Consider the following 24,799-nt stretch of genomic DNA (forward strand, 5'->3'; position numbering starts at 1 on the left):
GGGCTACATATTTACCATATTAACACACACACACACAAAACTCACTTAAGCTTTACATATCATAAATGTTAATACTGCTGAGATGCAGCACATATTTTCTGAGTGCTCTGGCCTCCTCTGCCTGAGTTCTGCAGGAACTACACCCCTCCACACTGGGAAACCGTCACTGTAGGAAAAGCTCAGCTGTAAACAAAATGAGTGAAGGCACAATTCTGGTTTGCTATTTCACTTTCAGGGTCACTGCATTTCAAATCTGGGCTCAATGCCACATTTTCAAAGAAAGCAGTAAACGCAGTACTCCAGACAAGCTGCAAATTCATATATAGACTTATGAATAAGACTGTGCTGTCCTGTGAAACTGAAGTACAACCATCTTTACATAATCTAAAGAAATAATTGTTTATGTGTGACCCTCACATTGTTGCAGAGGAATTTTGTCCCACTCTTCAATACAACCTCGCTTCAGTTCACCAATGGTTTGGTTTTATGCACAGCTCTCTCAAGGTCCTGCCAAAGCATTTTGAAATCTGCGACGCTCTCATCAATGGATAGCCGAGTTTTCCTCTTTCAGTATTTCTTTCACAGGTTTGTTGCTGTGCTTCACATCATTGTCCGTGCATGACCCAATTCTGCCATTTGACTCTAGAATACTTTGGTATAGATGGTGGACTCCGTGTCTGCAAAACACGCCCAAATCACCGTCCCTCCACCACCGTGCTTGGCAGTAGGTATGGGTATGCTGTGGTTGGATTTCACCAAACGTGGTGCTGTGCAATATAGCCAAACATGTCCACTTCGATCTGGTCTATCCAAAGGACATTGTTCCTGAAGTCTGATGAGTCTTTTTCTAACTGTGGGGTCATGAACTTGAAAAATTAAGATGTTAACTAAGGCCTGTAGAGTCTGAGTCAGAACATATCACACAGTTACTTTGGGTGAATCTGCTGGGATGTCCATTCGTGGGAAGGTGAATAATCTTTCTCACTGTAGAATGATGGACTTTAAATTGTTTGCAAGTGGCTTTTTAACCCTTTGCAGACTGATGGGCAGCAACAATTGCTTCTTTTCTTTACTTCACTGCTGATGTCTTTCCTCCTTCTCATTATATCATGTTTATTCATGACCATGCGTGTTTGCTTAGCAGCACATGACTGCTACTTACAGTCCTCTGGCAGCAGTAAAGATTCATTTTTAATCACAGGACTGTTTTAAACAGGACTGTAACAGAATACTGGAGGTGGTATTCTATTAAAAAAAAGCTTCAAATGTTTGGGTTTTTTGCAGCTTCTGTAAATTTATTTTTCAATAAAATATACAGTCAAGACAAAGGGTATCTAAATCATTTTAGTTACAGAAAGAGATCATATGTACACAGGTGCCTCTGATTGTAAAACTGAATTTAAAAAACAAAACAAGAAAATGACATTTCCTCTCTTACATCACAGCTCTATGATGTTTCTCTTGCCTCAAATATCTATCAAGTCTTCCAGTAACATTTTTTTTTTTTACACTCTCCTACAAAACAGCATTTACATCTTTACACACATGTACTGGTATATGTCAGTATAACTGAGGGAACCTGGATGAATATTAACTTTACTATATATCTTGAAATTTTAATAACATTTCCTGGCTAAAACCCTTTCCAACGAGGTTCGAGGGACGTAATTAAGAAACCAAAGAGCAGTTTTACACAAACAGCCATCATAACCAATTGAATGTATTTTTTGGCTTGATCTTTACCGCACTGATGAAAACAAGTGCAGAGCGGCATAGAGGGGCACGTTTTGCAGAGTTAATGCGCTGTTCTGAGCTCCACATCCACATATGACACTTCGTAAAGACGTTTAAAAGTGATTTAATGGCTGAATTAAGCTTCAATATTATGTTCAAGATTAAAATGTATACTTACCTTGCTTACAGTATTGCTCAGACAACATTTTAGATTAAAAATGACCTCAGTATTTGGTTTGGATCAATCTTGAAACGCTACTGACAGAAATGTATGCAGAGTCCAGTGTAAGACAACCAAAACAAGACTCCTCATTCCAAATGACATCTATAATAAGGTTTCTTAGAATGAAGATCTTCAACACATACTCTGATCTAGATTAATCCTACAAGTGCAATTACAGCAGACTTTTCATTAAATTAAGAAAGGCTGGGAACAACAGCAGGGCGACGCTGCACTCACTGGCTTTATCATTGGGTAAATTAATAAATGCTTAAGTAAACCACCTTAGCTCACATCCACAGGCCGTAGCTCTTTTTTGTTGTAACACTGTGTCCACTATGCTGACATTATAAAAAGTTGCACAACAGCTTATCTGCTGTCTGAGTAATTTCTCTCCAACCCTTCGGTGCAATCAAAAGTCAGAACTGTGAATCAAAATTCATTTTTAGCATTTGATTTTCCATGTTTCAAACACATTTATTAAATGCAAAAGTACCCATCTTCACCAAAGTAAAACAGAAAGCTACAAAACCTCCAACTTGAGTCATTCACCACGTTTAGCAGCTGATTTAAGTCCATAGCTGGCAAAGCCCTCACAATCATTCTTCAAGAGCAGTTTAATGGATTTAAAATGTGTTTTTGAATGGAGCTATTCTAATGCATAAATCATTTCTTTAAATTGGGTGAACAGGAACCTAACCAAACACGATACAATTAATGACACTGAGCAGTGTTTTTGTAGTTACTCGCCTGGAAATAAAAAGACTTTCAACAGCTTCAGATTTCACTGGAAATCAATCTTTGCTTTTTGTTTTTTCTCGTTATTCTCAGTTTTGTGTGGCTGCAGTGGTTAATTTTTCTAAGTGGTTTCAGTCAGAGCTGCATAGAGTGTAAAGTGTTTAAACCTTGGAAATCGAGTTTTCACAATGTGCACATGAATCTTGTTTTATAAAATCACAGCCACATTGAGTCACGACTATAATCATGAGGGAGACAGACTGAAAAAAAGAAGACTGCACACTGATCTGAGCCCTTGGTTTGTGTTTGATGACAAGATGAGATGTTATCTCTAGCTACAAGTTATGGAGGCATGTAAGTCATGAATTTACTTAATCCAGTCAGTCTCTTGGGTTGCTAATGTAAGCTAGCCAGCTGTCTTCAGATATCAGGCTGATGCCGTCTCAGCACAAACAGTGCTAACGAGAATGAGATCAGACATTCAGCCCTGCATGTGCTCAAAGTTACAATGCTTTTATTTTTAAGTTACGCACAATAATGCTGCCCCTTGATTGTGTTTTACAATTTAGCCTATCAGATGCACTTTACTTAGTTTTACAGTTTTATAGGATGTAAGAATTTAGGTTCTCAAGATCTGATGCAGCTGAATAATGAAGAATTAAAATCAGGAGATGAACGTCAGTATCCAGCCTTATAAATGGCATCTAAAAGTCAAAGGAAATTAAATACCTGAAGCTGTTAATCTTACACGTAATATTTAAAGCCACTGCGAAGGCTGCACAACATATTTTTCCAGTTATGTACTCAACATCATCTTGGACTGCACTGACAGAGTACGGACTGTACTGGTTCCCAGTGGCACAAAGTTTCAGTGTTTTTGAACAAGCACGCATGCTAAGGAAACTGAAAACACACAAAACACGTAAGGACAAACAGACATGACACAACTGTAATTTCGCTTGCAGTGAAAGAATCTGATCCTTGTTGCATAAGATTAAAAAATAGACTTTCTGTTCCTGTGCAAAAGTCACCGCCTTCTGAGCAGTTTATTATTGCCTCTCCAGTGGCAGAGAGACGGAGAACGAAACATCACCTCCATGTGGGGAACAGAGGTTAGTGCAATCTGAACCAAGCAGGCTGGACGGAGACCAACTCACTCCTTTTAGATGGTGAAGTGAAAAAACAAAACACAAAAAAAAGAGCCCATTATCCCACCTTCTTTAAGGATCTGTCCATGTGCATGTGTCCACGGTACAAGTGTCTCTAAAATTGGTTAATTTGTGAGATTTTGTTTCTTGACAACTTGGACAGCGTAAATGTTGTGAAAAGGAAAAAGCTCAGCCTGAAGAGCGAAATAAGCACAGTTCATCTGAGATCTCACAACACAAACATGAGGAACGTGTAAGCCAGTCCAGAGGAACTAGGAGTGCCAATAATCCAACATGCCGAGCAGCAACAGTTCCCGGACTCCACGGGTGTCTTCGCTGCAGTATGTGTGTGTGTGCTACCTGCACATGGGTGGGTGGGTTGCACACATGCGCCTGATGCTAGACCTTTGCATCTGGGATGTTTGTTTATGGTGTTACTTGCAAATTGCCTCCAGAGTGTCAAGGGTGCGCTTGATATCGCGTATCTGCGTAGCCAGGTTGTGTATGGGCTGCATGGAACGATCCAACTCCTCGCAGCGAGCCATTAGTGTATACATGCCCTGTGGAGGCAAAAACATGGACGACAGAATTTATCAGAAAAGGAATAATTTGTACTTAAAAAAATAATGTGAGGGGGTTTCCCACTGTGGTCCTGATTTAAGGTTTTTCCTCATTAACAGTTTCTTTTCAGGTTCACAAGTTAGGAATGCCTTCTGTTAAATCAAAATTCTGTAAAGTGGCGTATCATGTAGCGACTGCAATACAACATCCAACCCATAAATGCAACTCGTGTCCAAGGAAAATCCAGCAAAATGACATAAGCTCGGCTATCACTATTATTTAGCTAATTAGGTAGTAAAGGTTTATAATGCATGCTCTGGTGGACCCAGCAAACAGCAATCTTTACTTGTCACATTATGTGAAAGGAACAGACACAAAAACACAAATTACATGTCACCTTTATACTCATATCTACAGACTCTCCCAGGCTGTCCACTGAGTCTCTGTAGGTCTGGATATATCCCACACTCAGAGCTGTCATCTGCATAAAAGAGAGGGTTAAGAGAGAGATTAAACAATAGCACAAAAACAAAAGGGGAGAAATAAAATAGTAACATAAAACATGAAGACCCTGTAATATATCTACATACACCCTCAGCAGTGCTATTACAGGGTTAGACCCCTTTTTGCCTTAAGAGCTGCCTTAACTCTTAATGGCATAGATTCAACAAGGTGCTGGGAACATTCATGTCAACATGAAAGCATCACAAAGTCGCTGCAGATTTGTTGGCTGCACATCCATGATGTGAAAGATGCTCTTTGGATTGATATCTGGTGACTACAGTGAACTTGTGATCTGAGGTGTTGATGGAAGGCAGGAAGCTTTCATGTTGTTTATGCCAAATTCTGACCCTACCATCTGAATCCAAAGCAGAAATCGAGACTCATCACCAGGCAATGCTGTTCTCAGCTGACATCTGTGACACCCATACACACCTTAAACTACTACGTAATACACAGACTTCAACGACGTGTACGTGTTACACTTCTGACTCAGAAGACAGCATAAACAGGGTGATTTGAAGAAAGAACTACTAAGACTCACATTTTGGATGGTTCCATTGAGGCTCCGCATCATCACCTCCACACTGTGTGCCACTTCCTGGGTGTGTCTCTGAAGGTCCAAAAGGACGGTGGGATCAATGGGTGGAATATCGGCTGGTCGCCGTGTCAACCCTCGACTTCGGTAAATAGGACCCGAACAGTCCGCTAGTGAGAGTCATCATAAATTAGATATACAATATAGAACAGCTAATATAGCTAATATAGAATATACTTTTTTAGATAAGCCATTAGCAGAATTATCTATAAAGTGTAAAATTATGGACACTGGTGGAGGAGATAAGCTTATGCCTTCTGGCTGAAATGCAGTGAACCAAATTCTAGTCGGACCTGTGGGGTGCAAAATTAAACTATAACTACAGTGAAGAAGGAAAAAAAAAGAAACACTGAATAAAATGAAACATTCGTATTTGGCTGTTTCTCAGAAATTGAAACAAATGATACACTTAGCCAAGAGTGCCATGAGTAATTAAACCTTGGATTAAACAAACCCCAGTCAATAAATTGGAATTTAAAAACAAAAACAGTTTCAACCTCTGAAAAGTTTCTGTTGGGCTGTGGTAGGACCTTTAACAAATCCCTTCAGTCTAAACAAGGTCTGTGCGTCATCAATCTTAATTGAATCAGCAGGTAGAGAGAATGAGCTGCCACAGAGGACATATTGACTGTGGCCTGTGTTTAAATTGAGAGGCCAGTTTAGCTGACACTCTCATCCAGGGGGGTTTCTGAGTGAAGGGCAGGGGCTCTGTGTCTTACTCCAGCAAAATCTGACAAGACGGATGGCTGCTAATGCACAAGCTCTGCCAGGTCGACCTGCTGAACCTACATAGATGATTTAATTTCTGAGACAGCAGCACATGTGTGGGATTTTGAGGAAAAAGAAACAAAAAACTTTCTCCTGGGGTTGGGTCTCCATCGTCTCCCCACAGCTCAGACTTAGGCTAATTTAATCACACAGGAAAACGGGAAGATGAGGAGAGGGGAAGAACAAAATCACCTTTTAATTATTACGCTTATAAAATCTTATGCAGAGAGGACTCTGAAGGGAAACAAGCACTGGTGGAGGGTTTCACTAACCAAAAGTGTAACTTTTAGAGATTTCCCACACTATTCTCAATGATATGAGCATAAAGCTTAATGCAGAAACATTTCCTGAGCACATAAGAGAATCACTAAGACAGGATAAACCTGATAGTGTTCATACACAGTGTATAGTATCTACCTGTTAGAATGGCTTGTTGCTTCATGTTAGCACCATCACTGACATTATTCATGTTTTTAGCTTTGCTGTATTTCATTATTTGCTGCAGCAAGTGATGTTTCAACACTTAACTACTCTTCACCTGTAACAATCTGTATATATGGTGCACTTCCTAACTGAATAAACACATCATCTTTCCTTGAGTCAGTCACATGATTTTTCACTCAATCTACTGAGACAGAAAGTAAAATAAATAACTTCAAAAAAATAGCAACTACATGAATCGCTTAGCTTGTACCGCATTAACATTGTGTGATAACAGCAAACCAGTCAACTGCAGCTACTGCACGCTCGGAGGAAAAATTATACATTTATTAGAGATGCACCGATCGATAGGCCAGGGACCAGAAAAGGATGATTTTTTTAGTCTTCTCTGCTCTGACAAGTTCCAGCTGGTGAGACTCGGGAATGTCCCATGCACGAGCCGGTCTGGTTTATGCATGGGCAACACATGCACAGCGACACACACGAAAAGTCGTGCGCACATTGACAGCCATATGCTACCATGTTGTGAAGTGTGGAGGCTCTTCACTGTGAGTGAAGACACAAAGTTTGCTAAAGTAAACTGTAAAGGGGGGGGGGGGCGAAATCAACCACACCCAGCTGAACATGGGCATTATAAAGTAGCTAAGAAAGGAAAAGACACCAAAGCTCAAACTATTCAGAGCTCTGACCCAGCAACCTTGACGTGAGCAACGGCCCAAACCAGTAAAACCTGTAAAAAAGATAAAATGGAATTTGTCTGACAGTTATTCTTGTTACATAAATCTGTTGCACCTGCCTTTGTTTGCCTTAGGTAAAATCTACTATCAGAGATCTAACAGCCAAATATTGTAGTGAAATCAAGCAATCATCATTATATGTAAACTTGTCTCTGTAGGTCTGAATGTAGCCCACACACAGAGCTGTAAACTATACAGCTTAGAGTCCACATTCTTTTCTCAAGCAAATCTGAGTTGCAAAGATCAGATTGTATGCATTTGATCAACTGACATTGAATGACCCCACAGGCCATTAAGGGATTCAAGTAAGCCAGTTCATAATAGGATAACCAACCATGGCAATTAATTTGCTTAAATTAGTACCTCAATTCCAATTTACTTATTATGGTCTAAGCTATGCATTAATGATGACTAGTCGCTGACTGGGCGTGTTTGCCTCTGCAAGGAGGAGCAGGCTGTGAATCTTAAAGAAGACAACTGTCACTGCAGTTCAGTCCCACTAGCTATACAAATACCAATAACCTGTTGAAATGCCACATTCTACAGCGGGAGAGTACAAGCAGTCATGAAAGAGCTCTATCTACATGTCCTCTACACCAGCACAAACTGTATACAGTCCACACATACAGTATGCATGTTTCTTCTGTTTGCACTTAGAATAAAAAACTAATACAGAAATACAAAATGTTTTCATAATTTACAAAAAAAGGGGGAAAAACTGTGTTTGAATAATGTCAATTATTCCTCTGACTCTTTACTCACAGTCACTGCAGTCCAGACTAGGCTTGGAGCTCATTTTGATCTTCTGCTCGAGGTTTTTTGTGATGAAGTTAGTCAGGTCTCCATCATGACTGACTGTACCCTCTAGTTCCAAAGCCGAGGAGATGGTGGCCCTTCGGCCCTCTGACTGGCCACTTCTGCCCCCTCCTCGAGCCCCTGAACCACCTGCAATCAATATCAACAACTTGTGGTTACAAAACACTGTCGATAGTCAGTAACACAGTTCAACGTGGAAAAAAAGCTAAACAATGTCACAAATTCCACTTCTTTTTACTCCACTCTGGTGCTTTACAGAAAAAGATTTTATACATTTCTCAGTTTAGAAAAGACACGAAGAAAAAGCCAGACCACGGGAAGATGCACATCTACCTCCACACGCTTGACTAATTTCATCCAGGCTCTTGCTGTCCTGCATTCCCCGCACATTGCGAACCCAGACCTGGGCCATGATGTGAGGAGGGCAAGGGGTATCATCTGAAGAAAGAAGAGGAGGTGGAGGAGAAGCAGAGGTGGAGGTACTCGGACCAGGGGCTGAAGATGAGTAGCGTTGTGAAGACTGGAAATTTTGGAGAACAAATAAAAAATAAAAAAAGTAGAGAAAATTTACTGAACCATGTGGAGCTACACATATCTCCTGTCGTTTACAGTGGCCACGCTTTTCTTTGATAGACGGCTTCTTTTCTCACTTTTAGGTTTATTAACTCTAAAATAACGACAATCATCTTGTCAATCATTGATAGTCAGCACGCTGCACTTTATTTTAATCCTACTGAAATTTGTCTGAAAGAGGTCATGTTCTGATGACTCAGCTACATTTATTTGCGCTGGCTTTAGTTCTCATTACATCTGCTGACATCATTCTCTCTTCCTCCTTTACCCTCTGCTCTCTTTGGTACACACAATCTAATAAACCTGAAATGTCAGAACAATAATCCTGCACTCCACTCACTTCCACCTTTGTTCTCCTTCCGGCGCGCTGATTCTCCAACTTGTTTTCATTCTTCTCATCCTCCTCCACATCCTGTTTCTCTGTCTCTCCATCTACATCCTCCTCTTGGCTGCTGGAGCCTCCATCCACAGTCTCTGCTTCTGTCTGCTGCCTTTCTGTGGTGACTGGGTGTCCTTGCTGAAACGAGTCTTTGGACTGCCTGTGCAATGCTGAGTCCCACAGAAGAACTGCATCAGCAGGGTCCACAATCTTAGAGGCTTCATCAGGAATGTCTTTGTCTTTGGATCCTAGTTCTGTTTCTCCTGTGCCTGTCACTGTGGGGAGGGAGGGGTTTGCCTCTTCAGGGCTCTGTAATGATAAGCTAGAGGTTCTCTCATTCATGTCCATCTCTGTGTCCAAGTGGCCTTTCCCATGGTGAACTAGGTTTTCCATATTAGCATCAGCATGGTTCTCTGTGTGCATGTGGGACTCATACACAGATGCCTCCCCGGTACCTGGTACTCTACTTGAACATTTCACTGAGACCGGAGCTTGAGGGCCATTCTCCAGTGCAACAGGTGTCGCTACCCCGTTTGCCGTTTCTGGCACTTCTGTGCCAATCACAGGGGAGAGACTCATCCCTCCGCCTGCTGATTACAAAGAAAGAACATTACTGGAAACCTGGAAGTGACTCTGCCTTTTAAATCTATAATTAAATTAACTGGTTCTACCATGAGCTAAAAGGGTTTTCCCACATACCAAAATAACATTTTTCATACAAACCATTTTTTAAAAACATCAACAGATCTCATCCCCTTATCCTTCCTTAATCATCAGCGCTAAACACTAAAGTACATTAGAAAGGATTCCTCACCTAGATTTTTGAGCACATGGGATGCAGCAGAAAGGCATAGCAAACAAAAGTTTGCATACAATCATAATGGACATGAACGTTAATTTTGGGCTTTTAATGATCTCCTTGAACTGGTCTTTTACCAGAGTGGAATGATTACACAACAAACATCTTTAATAACTTCAAAATAGAAAAATCGATGTAAAAATGTTAATTTCTTTGTGATTTCTGACCACAACTGCACATTATCAAATGTAAGTAAGAATATAGTAACTACATTTTGCGATGTAGCTGAACAATGGCAGCTGTTTACGGTTTGTCTTGATCACTTCAATGCATCAGGAACATCGTTCTCACCACTCCTAAAGCAGTTCTCAAAACAGTTAAGGCATTTCTCATAACACTGACTGAACTGTGCAAAAGACTAAAACAATCAAAGGTTTTTCACGTCAAACCAAGCAAAATCAGTCGATAACATCCAATCTGTGACCAATGAATATTGTAGGGCGACTATTACTGTGTGTGTAACTGGCCTTGCTCTTCCCTTTATAGTTGAAAAAGCTTTAAAACTGATATGATTTAAAACACTAAATCAATACCAGACAGCATTAAGGTAAGTGATATCTGAAAATCTGACTGCCAAAAGTGTTAAAAACTGGTTTTCATGAATCAGAGTCAAATGAAAAATGCATCAACACAATGAGAAATTGAAGTATGTGTAGAAACAACAGCAGTGTGTAGAAACAACAGCAGTGCGTAGAAACACAATGAGAAATGCTTAATGTGAGTAAGGAGACTTACGTTACTGCTGTAAAGAGAAAACTCTAAAGGCACAACCACAGACAACAGGAGAGGAGTACATCCACTGAATTTACTGACTCCTCTTCAGAAGTAGAATAAGTGAATAATGTGCTTGGTCTCCTGACCTCTCATATGACGTACAAGACAATGGAAACAATTAGACTGTGAGAAGAAGGGGACTGCTGTGAGAATTTTCCAGAGATTTAAACACGTCGGTGTTAGCTGACACACTTATGGATCATAACAATTTTCCATAAAGACTGAAATGGCGTCGTACTAAATGGTTTAGCTCAATACTAAGCTACCTTAGTGTTCATATTAGCTTATATTTCCAGATTTTAAGACAGCAACGCCCGAAAACTACGGTGTGACAAACAAAGAGGAACTAAGAAAAAAACCCTGACAAGCATAAGTGTCTGCCAGCGCTGAGGAAGTTGTCGTAGTGCTGTCAGAGTCGCCTTGCTAGCTCCCTTTCAGCTGCCAGTGCAGTTAAATGACGTTAGCGCAGCGCGGCTAACATTAGCAGTCCAGGCCTCCAACTCCCAGAACACTCACAGCTGGCTTTTATTGTTTGACACGGCTACATCAAAACGTACATTTAGTGCTAACCTTCGCAGTTACCTACAAACAGGCTCATACAGCAGCGCTACAGAGCTCCGTTAGACGATAAAAACACTCACCTGAGGAGTTTCTATCCTGACAGATGTAAGCAACAACCGAGTCCGATGAAAATATCCTTCCGCATCAAGTTCCGAAAGAAATGTTCCGGCCTGCAAAAGGCATAATTAAACAAATAAACACACACACACACACACACACACAGATATATATGTATGTATATATATATATATATATATATATATATATATATATATATATATATATATATATATATATATATATATATATATATATGAACGAAAGAAAAAAGTTCTGTCAGCACAACTCTTTGGGTTTAAATGTGAAGAATAATTTATAAAATTTAACTAAAAAATGTCTCAGACTATCCTGTTACAAAACATAAAGGTTCTGTTACTTCTTTGTACTTTGTTTCTATTTAATCTGTTACTTAGTTTCTTTGGTTTAGTATGAATGGCAGTGAGAGAGGTCTTTATCAGCAGGACAAGCTGTAAAATGTATCAAAATACATAAACACATTTTCCACAGATGTACAAATGGACCACAAATGTCTTTGTCAGGCAGATTCTGGCACCCCTGCTTTTAAGAAAAGCTGTTGTGTTCTGAGTGTTCTTATGTTTATCAGTTTATCAGCATCATTTCATTCCTATATGTGCTGAAACTCAGTAAACCGTTTATCCACATGATAATCCTGCATTTCTCTATTTACCCCAACAGATGGAGACAAACACCGCAGGTCTCCAGTCTGCAAAGAAACTTCCTCGACTACAAGCTACCTGTTGGTGATTTTCCTCTGCCAAATACAGATTGAGGTGGACTCTCTTTTACCTGTAGTTATGGCCTATGACCAAACCACCCCAGGGTTGTGGAGCTTTAGCAACTAAGCAAGAAGCAAGTCCACTAAAATAAACTGAACAAAAGCAACAAAAACTGAAATGTTGGTTACCTTGAAGGTGCAACATTTATTGTAATGTTCATGCCACATGAGCCAAGTGTCAGCATGTACTGGTTTGGCTTTGTACTTCTCTTCAGTTACATATCTCCAAATCCAGTGTAAATAGCCAATCATAGAAAAATGTGCACCACTGCTGTATAAGATAAAGGTCTAATCATCTCTTACTTTACTCAGATTGCACGGAGTGTATATTTGTTAATAATTTGAATTATTTTGGATAAGGACAAGTGTAAGATAATGGGTAATTTCAGTTTCTACTTTCTAATTTTGTTTAGCGTAATATTTACAGTTAAATTGTATTTTCTTTCCTTATTTCATTTTTACGTACTGTTCCTTTAATGATAACTGTGCACGGGGGGAGCGTGCACGAGCTAGAGTGTGGAGTAGCGGGGCTCTAACTGGCTGTGGAGTCAAACAGTTTTCTTACCGTGTTTGCAGTGTACATGAACATACAAACGGATTATTGTGTTGCAAGACTGTGGAAATAAATGTTTGCCTGTTTGTTTTTCAACTACAAGCGGACTTTGTGGATTATGTTCAACTGCACAAGGACACGCGTACGGCCTGACTACCAGCTAGTGCTTCCGCGGTAATATTCGTAAGAAAACTGACTCCTCGCGGCCGCAGTCTTTGGATTGGAAATTTAACTGCAACACAGGGACATGAAATACGAGGAGAGGATTCACCAGTCAGCCCTTCAGCACAAAAAGTAAGTGCAGTTACTCGTGGATAAGGAGGAGATTGGGGAGTGAAACGTGACATATTGGCAACACAGTGTTATGCTAATTAGCAGCGAACGACCCGCTAACGACTAGCTAACTACATGTGAACAGCTACCCTTTGCGTGTTTCCTGAGGCTATTGGTGCAGTTAGCTGTATTGAGCTCCCAGCTAAGTGGAACAAGCTAATTGGAGAATCATGGAAGGTTCAGCAACAGTGGAAAAGCGACAGGTGAAGCCTACAGCTAAGGCGATGGAGGATGCATTACAAAGGAAAATAGGCTCAAGAAAGGCTAAGTTGGGTCAGCTAACAGAGAAAAAGAATGAGATGCTGCAGTTAATGGAGGATGATGGCAATGTGGAAATAGTTAAAACCAAGTTGGCTACAGAATTTAATCACATCTTTGGAGAGTTTTGTGAACTGAATACAACTGTAAAGGGGCTATTTCAGCAAGCTGTGTCAAGGGAGGACATGGATAATGATCAGCAGCATTGGTTTGAGCCCAAAGCAGATGCAATGAGAAGCTTTGTTGACAGTGTGGATGCTTGGATAAAGGAAGTCCATCAACGTACAAAGGAAGCAAAAATGGTTGATGAGAGTGTTCAGCCCACTGACAGCATATCAGTAGCAGCATCTAGGAAGTCTAGAATGTCCAAAAGCAGCACTGGTCAATCTTCAGCATCTTCAGCTCGCTTGAAGGCGGAATTGGAGAAGGCTGCACTCTTGGCACAGGCAGCAGCTTTAAAGGAACGGCGAGCTTTGGAGGAGCAAGAAGCTAAACTTAAGGCTGAGAAGGAAGAGCTTGAATTGCGAACTGCTTTAGCAGCAACTGATGCTAAACTTAAGATTTTGCAGAGGTTTGAGGGATCAGATGTGCCACATAGAGATGAAAAGGTATCTTCCATCCAGATGCAGCCAGCTGTGGTACAGACTGATCATCACAGAGCGACTACTGAGGATTGTGGTGGTGAGCAAAACGGGATGCCCATCATCCAGCCTCAGTCAGCTAACTCTGCTCAGGTAAATCAGCCAGCTATCAGAAAGAACAGCCACTGTTCTTCAGGCAACAGTTCTTCTCACTCAGCGGGCGTAGAAGCTTCACAGACGTTGTTAGCTGTTATGCAACGACAGAATGACATTGCAGAAGTCCTTGCAACGCAACAAAGACTTTCTACTCTACCTCCTCAGAACATTTCCATCTTCAGTGGGGATCCATTGGAATATAGACTGTTTATCAGAGCCTTTGAGCATGGAGTAGAGTGTAAAACAGAAAGCAGAAAGGATCGTCTTTACTTCTTGGAGCAATACACTTCTGGACAGCCCAGGGAGCTAATACGCAGTTGTCTGCATATGGATCCAGAAAAAGGCTACTGTGAAGCAAAAAGGCTTCTGAAAGAGCACTTTGGCAACGAATACAGGATTTCTGTGGCATACATAAATAAGGCTCTAGGCTGGCCTCCAATAAAGACAGAAGATGGTGAAGCCCTCAGCGCATTGGCACTATTCCTCACCAGTTGTGGCAATGCAATGTCAGACATGGAGTACATGGAGGAGTTGGATAATGTTGCCAACATGCGTGCCATTGTGAATAAGCTACCGTACAAACTCAGGGGAAGGTGGAGGAGTGTTGCCTTTGAAATAGAGGAGACAGAAGCTCGGCGGCCTAAGTTTATGGACCTTGTCAAGTTTATTAACACGCAGGCTAAGGTAGCATTACACCCAGTGTTTGGAGATATAAAAGACAGCAATAAGGCACCAACCAAGTCTCCACCAAATGTCACTTTAGGGAGGAAGAGTGGCAAGACCATTTTTACAACAACAGCCACACCTGTAAACCACTCAGGCAGCATTGATGCAGAGGCAAAGGGAGGCAAAAAGGGACTCACTAATCCTACCTCTGCATTCAACAAGCCATGTTTGTTTTGCCACAGTGATCATACCATGGCACAATGCAAGAGACTGAGAAAATCTCTACACAAAGAGAAACTAGAATTTCTTCGAGGGAAGGGACTTTGCTTCAGCTGCTTAAAGCAGGGCCATATGAGTAGGTCTTGTGAGGAGAAATTGAACTGTGAGCTCTGTTCACTGACTCATCCAACTGTGTTGCACATCAGGAGCAAGGATAAGCCTGCACCAAAGGAGGAGTCACCAGAACATGATGAGAAGCAGTCTGTGAGCAGTGGGTTTGTAGAGACAGCTAATACACTATGTTCTGGTACTGGGGCCGGAGGCGCAGATAGCATCCTTGCTATTGTTCCAGTCCAAGTTAAGGCAAAGAAAGGCGACAAGGCGGCTATCACATATGCTTTCTTGGACCCAGGCAGCACTGCAACGTTTTGTACCGAAAAGCTAATGAATGAGCTCAATCTCAGTGGAAAGAAAATGGACATACTGTTGACAACCATGGGGCAACAGAAAACGGTCAGCAGCCATCTTGTTACAGGCCTAGAGGTTAGCAGCCTAGAAAAATGCAACTTCATTGAGCTGCAGGAAGTGTTTTCTCAGAAGGCAATCCCAGCTGATAAAAGGAACATTCCACTGCAGGCAGACGTGGACAAATGGCCTTATCTAAAGCAGGTGCGAATACCCTACATCAATGCAGAAATAGGTCTGCTAATCGGAACTAATGTACCAAGGGCTATGGAGCCAGAGGAAGTCATTCACAGCATAGACGACGGACCCTATGCAGTAAAAACAAGCCTTGGCTGGACAGTGAATGGACCGCTGCGGGATGGCAATCGCAGAGCTGCAAGGAGCAGAACAGTAACTATCAGATCAAATCGAATATCCGTAGCCAAACTGGATGACCTGTGGAAACAGCAGCTCAGATATGACTTTCCTGAATGCAACCAGGAAGAGCAATTGGAGATGTCTAGGGAAGATCTCCAATTCATGGACAGTGTAACACTTTCTGCCAGACTGGTTAACGGACATTACTGCATCGGTCTACCTCTTAAGAACAAAGAGATTCAAATGCCCAACAACCGAGTGCTAGCAGAACAGCGTGCCTTGAATTTGAAGAAGAGGCTTCTGAAAAACCCCGCATTTTGCGAGGACTATAGTGCCTTCATGAAGGATCTGATCTCCAAGGGCTATGCCGCGAAGGTTCCTGACAAAGACCTCGAGCGTAGTGATGGAAAGGTTTGGTACATCCCACACCATGGAGTGTACCATCCCAAAAAGCACAAAATGCGTGTTGTATTCGACTGTGGAGCTGCCTATCAGGGGTTCACGTTGAATGGGCAACTTCTTCAAGGGCCGAACCTTACCAGTACTCTGATTGGAGTTCTCACAAGATTTCGCCAAGAACCTGTAGCTGTCATGGCCGATGTGGAAGCCATGTTCCACCAGGTGAAGGTTCCACCAGAAGACACAGACCTCTTAAGGTTCTTATGGTGGCCAAATGGTGACCTTAACCAAGCTCTGGTGGCGTACAGAATGGTTGTGCACCTATTTGGCGCAACGTCATCACCAAGCTGTGCCAGCTATGCTCTGAGACGGTGTGCTGAGGACAACAGGGACCAGTTTGACAGTACAACTATTGAAACTATACTGCAGAACTTTTACGTGGACGACTGCCTGAAGTCAGTTGGCTCTGAGGATGAAGCTGTGTTGCTTTTCCACAATCTGAAAGCAGCCTGTCAAACGGGAGGATTCAGGTTGACGAAATGGATAAGCAACAGCCGTGTGGTGCTGGCATCCATTCCTGACACTGAAAAGGCAAAGGAAGTTAAAGATCTGGACTTGGATCAGGATGTACTGCCCATAGAGAGAGCACTGGGAGTACAGTGGTGTGTCCAGTCGGATAGCTTCAAATTCCGAATTGCCATTCAAGAGAAAAAACCCACAAGGAGGAGCATTCTCTCTACTGCAAGTTCCATCTATGACCCACTGGGCATCTTGGCGCCAGTGGTTCTGCCGGCTAAAAGGATTTTGCAAGAGTGTTGTAGGCTAAAAATTGGCTGGGATAGCGTCATGCCAGAACATCTTGCTCAGCAGTGGAATGAATGGCTTAATGATTTGGAGTTACTCCAGGGGTTTGAGGTTGAGCGATCTTTTAAGCCAGCACATTTTGGAGGCACTTCATTTGCTCAGCTTCATCATTTCTGTGATGCTAGTGAGGAGGCTTATGGTACTGTAACCTATCTAGTGCAGAAAAGCTGGAATGGTCAAGTCCAGTGTTCCTTTGTTATGGGGAAAGGCAAGAGTTGCACCACTCAAACACACCACCATTCCACGTCTGGAATTAACAGCAGCAACTATGGCAGGACGAATGGACAGGATGTTAAGGAAAGAGCTACAAATACAGCTCGCAGAGTTGGTGTTTTGGACTGATAGTACAGCGGTGCTAAAGTACATAAACAACGAGACAACAAGGTTCCGCACCTTTGTCGCCAACCGAGTCTCTCAAATCCTAAAAGTGTCCGTGGCTTCTCAATGGCGACATATCAACTCACATCTCAATCCGGCTGATTGTGTCTCAAGAGGACAGAACGTAGGCCTTTTCCTACAGAACCATGTCTGGATTTCTGGACCAGACTTTCTCACAGGACCAAACACCAGTTGGCCAAAGAATCTTGATCATCTAGAAGCTCTTAACCCAGCAGACCCGGAGATCAAAAAAAATGTGTCCATCAGCACCTTCGCATTAAATAAAGGAACGGATGTACTGCAGCAGTTGATAGAACACTACTCCTCATGGATACGCCTTAAGAAAGCTGTGGCATGGATCCTTAAGGCAAAGAACATCTTGCTGGTTCGAGCCAAAGAACGGCTAGAACAGACTGCTGACACTGCACAAGACATCTGTAAAGCACAGAGACAGCAAAGTCAAAACCTGACAAACATCAGGTTAAGCCACCGCAAAGAAACCCTCACAGTGGATGACTTAAAAGAAGCTGAACTTGAGATTATAGGCCACTGCCAAAGACAAAAATTTCAAGAAGAAATCACTGCCCTACAAAAGGGTGAGCCTGTTAAAAGGAGCAGCCACATATACAAGCTCAATCCGCTTCTCCAGGATGGGATCTTGAGAGTTGGGGGAAGGCTCAGTCGCTCATCCTTGCCAGAAGAGTTCAAACACCCCGTCATTCTGGATAAGAGCTTAAGGGTGTCTGAGCTCATTCTACAAGAAATACACAAGGAGGTGGGTCATAGCGGACGCAACCATGTCCTGTCCAAGCTACGGCAAAGGTTCTGGATTCCCGGAGCAAACGGCGCTATCAGGAAAGTTCTTTCCAAATGCACTGTGTGTCGACGACTGCATGGCATCGTTGGGCAACAACAGATGGCTGACTTGCCACAAAACAGAGTTACACCTGACGAACCGCCATTCACGAGGACAGGAGTAGACTATTTTGGGCCCTTTGAGGTCAAACGTGGAAGAAGCACTGTGAAGAGATATGGTGTAATCTTCACCTGTTTGGCCATTCGAGCTGTACACTTAGAGGTGGCAGCATCTTTGGATACCGACTCTTTCATCAATGCTCTTCGCAGATTTATCGCAAGAAGAGGACAAGTGGTAGAGCTGCGCTCGGATAACGGGACCAATTTTGTCGGTGCAGAACGAGAGCTTACGAAGGCTATTCAAGAGTGGAACACCTGCAAAATAGAAAGCACATTGACGCAAAGGGGCATTAAGTGGATCTTTAACACTCCAGCTGCTTCTCATCATGGAGGGGTATGGGAACGTTTGATTAAATCGGTCAGAAAAATCCTTAGTGCCACCCTTAAAACTCAGAATCTGGATGAGGAGAGCCTTCAGACATTTCTTTGTGAAACCGAAGCAATCCTCAACAGTCGGCCTATTACTACGCCCTCCAATGACCCTAATGACTTGGAAGCACTCACTCCAAATCATCTCCTGCTCTTGAAAGCAAAGCCATCCCTTCCTCCAGGACTGTTCCAGAGGGAGGACATCTATGCCCGCCGAAGATGGAAGCAAGTTCAATATATGGCAGATCTTTTCTGGAAGCGCTGGGTGAGAGAGTATTTGCCTCAGCTTCAGACACGGCAGAAGTGGACACGGGTGTCTAGGAACTTTGTGCCTGGAGACATCGTTTTGCTCGTGGACGAGACCGCACCGAGAAACTCTTGGCTCATTGGTAGGGTCACTCAAGTATTGCCGGATGAACATGGACTTGTTCGCAGGGTTCGTGTGAAGACCAAGACCAGTGAACTGGATAGACCGATCACTAAGGTCTGTCTGTTACTAGAAGCAGTATGAGTCAGTGGTAAAGACTGCACTCCAACGGTATGTCATGTACTGGTGACCTCTGACATCAGAAGAAAGAAGAAATTATGTTCTAAGGACTGAATGCCTATGCTGTTGAACTTGCTCATTGTGCCAAATTGTTAATAATTGTTTATAAGTTTATGGAACAATTAGGGGCCGGGAATGTATAAGATAAAGGTCTAATCATCTCTTACTTTACTCAGATTGCACGGAGTGTATATTTGTTAATAATTTGAATTATTTTGGATAAGGACAAGTGTAAGATAATGGGTAATTTCAGTTTCTACTTTCTAATTTTGTTTAGCGTAATATTTACAGTTAAATTGTATTTTCTTTCCTTATTTCATTTTTACGTACTGTTCCTTTAATGATAACTGTGCACGGGGGGAGCGTGCACGAGCTAGAGTGTGGAGTAGCGGGGCTCTAACTGGCTGTGGAGTCAAACAGTTTTCTTACCGTGTTTGCAGTGTACATGAACATACAAACGGATTATTGTGTTGCAAGACTGTGGAAATAAATGTTTGCCTGTTTGTTTTTCAACTACAAGCGGACTTTGTGGATTATGTTCAACTGCACAAGGACACGCGTACGGCCTGACTACCAGCTAGTGCTTCCGCGGTAATAACTGCGTTTGCTCTAATTCGTTTCAGAAACACTATTCTACTAAAGCCTCATTTAAAAAACAACAACATTGGTTTGTTTGTTTTTTGAGGAATATTGGACATAATTTTAGCGGATGGTGAAATAAAATTAGTAACTGAGGATAAGTACAAAGCCAAAGGGCCCCCAATTTTGCCTGGGTGCCTACACTGGAAGTCAGGACAGTGACTGTGGCTTCTTAAATCTTTAAATGTGGTCAGAAATGACAAACACTACTGCAGAGGAGGAGAGAGGAGTCAAAACCACACAATCACCACATCTGAGGATCTCGTATAATTTCTAATCTAAGCCATCCATCCAGGCCAGCTGCGTCCTGTCTCTTGGTGAAGATTCAGCTGTTTTATCCAATTTTGTTCCTCTCCTGATGTGACAAACATCAAAGCCTGTGGAATTTACCTAAAGACTAAAAGACTTCAGAAATAAGCCAATATTCAAGGATTTCCCAGTAGAGCACTTTGTAGTCACTTTGACTGTTTCCAGGTTTTGTGTTTCTTTTTTTTAAGGCTATTAATGCCAGAGAAGCTATTTTAGCATATTAGGAACTGCCACAAGAAAGGCACCATTTAGGAAAACGAGGCATAAAAAAAAAGCAAATTGAAGGCACATGGCTTCACACACATGTGGTTTTTGCATAATGAAAGCTGGATACTGCATGTTGCACAATTGAAAGTAAAAGCCTGTAAATCATTATCCCACAAGTCACAGATATTAATTACATCCATACTAGAGGGGCAAGACAACTGTGCTCTTCAGATGACTTGAATTAAATCTGCTCTTCTTCATGTGAGGCAATTTCTGCTCACGGCACCCAAAACTGCAGCTGAATTTATTCAGTTTTGTTCAGTTTAGACATAAACTTTAACAGGGTAACACTTTAAAACTGTAGATGAAAATTATAAATCCTCCCATCGCCCCCAACTGTTTTTTCCTTCCAACTGTTGCCAAGTGTTTGCCCCTAGGAGTTCATCTGATTGTTGGCGTTTTCTCTGTATTATTGTAGGGTCTTTACCTCATAATATAAAGTGCCTTGAAGTGACTGTTTTTGTGATTTGACTCTATGCAAATAATTAAATTCATGAATTCATAGTTAATTAAACTTTTTCACAGTTTACAACAGTAAACAGGTTAGCAGTTTAATAATTAATTTGCAAACCAATGCAAACATCTGGTTATCAAGAAGCAAATGGTGCTTATAAAACTTGGTAAACTGTTAACAATAAACATGGCTGGATGGTTGATACACTTGCCATGGACACTTCATTAGGTACACCTGTTAAACTACGTTTTAATGTCTAATGAGCTAATCATATTGCTGCAACTTGTAGAGATGTAGAGACTTTCTCAAGTGACCATCTTGAGGGTTTCCAGAAAAAAAGAGAATATCTGTTCTCTGGCTGAAAATGCCTTGTTGATAACAGGGGTCAGAAGAGAATGTCCAGACTGCTTTGAGCTGATAGGAAGGCACAAAGCTCACACATGATGACCAAGGAATGCAGAAGAACATCTCTGAATGCACAACACATCAAACCTTCAAAAAGATGAGCTACAGCAGCAGAAGACCACAGTGGGTGCCACTCTGTCAGCTAAGAACAGGAAACTGGGGCTACAGTTTGCACTTGCTTACAAAACTTGGGCAATATGAGACTGAAAAAATGTTCCAACGTATGATGAGTCTTAATTTCAGAAACAGCATGAAAGCTTTAATCAGTCCTACCTTGTATCAGTGATGTAGTTTAGAGGTGTGTGGGGGATAGTTTCTTAGTTACCTGAGCAGAGTTTAAATGGCACAGCCTGTCTCAGTACTGTTGCTGACCATGTTCATCCTTTTATGACCACAGTCAGTGACGATAACAATAAATTCTCTGCATTCAAACACCCTCCACAGTAACCAGATTTCTGTCCAACAGAGCACATGATGGAGCTGTGTTGTGCACTGTGTTGGATCTGAGCCATGAAGAAATGATAAAGCTCTGAAGACAAAAGGAGGTTCAACCCAGCACTGGCAAGGTGTAGCTAACGAAGTGGCAGGTGAGTATAAGGTTATAACACTCATTGTGAAGCACACAGGTAAGATGTGGCTGCCATTTATCGCTAAACTGTGAACACAGAGACCCCGTTTTGTGTTTCGTTTCTTCCACAGGTTAGTTACATTTTCCCTTGTTGTTCAATTTACCTTCGACTTGCTGTTTATTGAGACGCCAACAAACTAGTCGAAGCCTGTCAGGTTTAGGACAAAATGAGAACTGAATTAAAGTATGACTAGCTTTTAGTGAGGCACTATAGGGCTAGGGATCCTACAAGGGTGCTTAGAAACCCATCACAAACATGGACATATTTAAGTACAGCTGTTATATAGGATAGAAATTATGGTCTTTCGGAGGCAGCTTCAGAGCATTTTGGAAAGTCTGGCAGATCGGCTAAGTGCAAGACAAAGTAGAAGACATAATCAAACAGAGGCATCTGTGATGATGCCTGTGTTTCCAACAACCGTGGTGTCCTTAGAGCTCCAGTGGAGTCACTCCAGAAAACCATCAGTGGCACTTAGCTGGAAAATTCAATCTGAAGCCTGAGCAGACAATTTTATTCAGCATGAGAAATTCACTGAATGGGATACTGTGGTGAAGTGCACAACCCCCTTATTACACCTAAAAGACTCTTTTATGAGCGAAATGGTGAAAAGACGTCTTTCTGGTCACCAACCAATTGGGGGGAAAGCCAGACGAGTAGATGAGTCATTCTGTGTGGCAAATTCTAAAGTTTCCCCTTCTGAGAATTTTTTTTTTTTTAAGCGTACACTAGTTTTTGGTACATTTCCCAAGCATGCTGTTTTTATTGAGCCCTTGAAGGAAACAGCAAATACCAATAAACGCAAAGCCATTTATTTCTCTACATGTCTCATGTCTTGTCACCATATCGGTCACACAGGGAGTCTAATTTGCGTGTGGTGGTTAGCACTGTCGCCTCACGGCAAGAAAGCCCCCCATTCGAATCCAGTCTGGGGTCTTTCTAGATGTCGTTTGCACATCTGCAAGAGATCCTCCTACAGTTAGGCTAATTGGCGATTCTATATTAACTGTACATGAGAATCTTGCATTTCCTCTGCTGGTTGTTCACTGTGCTGCACTGTGCACACTCTGCATGTGTTTAGTAAAGCTTCACAAATTCCTTATCAGCCATGTGAAACTCTAATATGGCACTCTGAGCTAAATTCTACTGACAGCATGTTGATATGCTCACACTGATAAGACATGCTGACAGTTATTGATCAGTGTTTTCCATCATCAGCAACTTATGTTTGTGCATAAGCATGCTAACCTTTTCATCCACTGTCACTGAACGTTTAAGTTTTTAAGTGGTATACAAAGGACTAATTTTGCCATGACAAAGAAACATCAGAGGTCATTCTGGGTCATCCTCTGTCTTTAACAAAAAGAATTACAGTTTATCTTCTAGATCTTGAGGTATTTCACTGGGTAAGTTAAAAATTGTGAAATTCTGAGCATTTTCCTGGGAACCCCATGTATAAAAGGAATTTAAAGTATGAAACTTTGAATCAAAGTGCTGGAGTAATCCAGGAAAACAACAAAGACCTTGCAGCAGGTCTGAAGACTAGACTGCAAAACAACTGAGGGATTATTATCCTAAAAATTTTAAGTTACTAACTAAAACATCTGGAAAAAATAACTCAAAATTGAAAAAAAACAAAAAAAACCCCCTTAAGCTGTTAAAATCTTGAGACAATTTTGACTTACGGATGGCAAAAAACAACGCTTTTGTTGTTCAGAAACATAAAAGCGAGCCAAACTGATATTCTGCCACACAAGAACATGAAAACTTTTGTCTAAATGTTTTGTTAGAAGATGAAGTCATATCAGAGTGAGTTTCAGCTGCTCGCATGCCAAAACAAAAAGTGTTTTCTAAAAGTTCCACTTCACAGAGTCCTTCATAGGGTTTTTTTGTTTTGTTTTGTTTTATAACATGACGTGAGTAAATTGACACGATGTATTCGAAAAGACTGTAATCGCTGATGAGAGCCAGATGATACCTTTTGCCTTTAATGTATAGCCTAATAAGAAATCAAATGAAATATAATTATGGAATCACAACTTTGCCATCCAGTAGAGGTTTGTAAAAACACTGGAAAGAGAATGTTTATTTCTTAACAAAACACAGGATTACAATAGACTAACTTCATATAAATGCACAGTTCTCTAGTTCTATGATATCCCAGTTCTTAGACTTTTTTTTTAACCAGTATAGATTTCTTGACCTCTCTGTTATCAGAAGTTTTCCAAACAGCAGAAACAAGCAAAGTCAAGGATGTTGAGCACGACTGGAACGCATCTCTCGCCAATCAGATTACTCAGCATACCAGTTGTTTATCATTTGATGAGAAAGTAGTGTATGTGGTCGCTTTGGCAGACACAGATGGTGATTTGGTATTGAACGGTATGTTACTGTTTTGGAGTGAAACCGGTGATGGACAGAATGCATGAAAAATAGCATAGCTGTAATGAATGCCTGTAATGCAACTATGCACCGCTCAGTGTCCAAATCTGCCCATATGCTTCTAAAGGACACGTGTCCTAAGAAGGCTGAAAACCCCTGGGGTTTAGGACAGGGTTTAAATGATTTTCCATTACTTATAATTGACCCTTGCAAACTATATAATTTACAAGTAAAAGCTTTATATTGTAACCTTTGTAAAACACATTCTTTCTTTTTCAGGATTAAAAAAAATGCTGAAAAAGAAAGTGCAAAGGTGCCTGTGTTGCTGTAAAT

General features: G+C 41.5%; 1 protein-coding gene across 3 annotated transcripts; it reads right to left on the minus strand.

Moving 5' to 3' along the window:
- Positions 1–1,280: 1,280 nt before the first annotated feature.
- On the minus strand, positions 1,281–11,537 carry borcs6 (BLOC-1 related complex subunit 6). 3 transcript variants are annotated; one of them, XM_063464091.2, is made up of 7 exons: positions 10,809–11,456; positions 9,176–9,804; positions 8,596–8,782; positions 8,209–8,391; positions 5,447–5,610; positions 4,799–4,882; positions 1,281–4,400 (listed from the first exon to the last, which is right to left on the minus strand). In XM_063464091.2, the coding sequence occupies exons 2-7, from the start codon at positions 9,791–9,793 to the stop codon at positions 4,275–4,277; spliced, it is 1,362 nt and encodes a 453-aa protein (XP_063320161.1). In that variant the 5' UTR covers positions 9,794–9,804; positions 10,809–11,456; the 3' UTR covers positions 1,281–4,274. The 3 variants fall into 3 exon arrangements, with proteins under 3 accessions (XP_063320161.1, XP_063320164.1, XP_063320162.1); XM_063464094.1 differs by lacking the exon at positions 10,809–11,456 and adding an exon at positions 11,489–11,537 and having other exon boundaries at positions 1,282–4,400; positions 9,176–9,801; XM_063464092.1 differs by lacking the exon at positions 10,809–11,456 and adding an exon at positions 11,489–11,537 and having other exon boundaries at positions 1,282–4,400.
- Between the last annotated feature and the right edge of the window lie 13,262 nt (positions 11,538–24,799).

The sequence above is a fragment of the Pelmatolapia mariae genome, linkage group LG20 (genome assembly GCF_036321145.2).
Source record: "Pelmatolapia mariae isolate MD_Pm_ZW linkage group LG20, Pm_UMD_F_2, whole genome shotgun sequence".
In the NCBI taxonomy this organism is placed as follows: domain Eukaryota; kingdom Metazoa; phylum Chordata; class Actinopteri; order Cichliformes; family Cichlidae; genus Pelmatolapia; species Pelmatolapia mariae.

Bases quoted from the DNA above. Each gene is read 5' to 3' on its own strand.
- borcs6 (XM_063464091.2), bottom strand. From the start codon at position 9,793: ATGAGTCTCTCCCCTGTGATTGGCACAGAAGTGCCAGAAACGGCAAAC. The intron at 8,783-9,175 runs GTGAGTGGAGTG...CAAAATTTCCAG, and splicing joins GAAGGAGAACAAAGGTGGAA to TCTTCACAACGCTACTCATC. The intron at 5,611-8,208 runs GTGAGTAAAGAG...GACTCTCACTAG, and splicing joins TAGTCTGGACTGCAGTGACT to CGGACTGTTCGGGTCCTATT.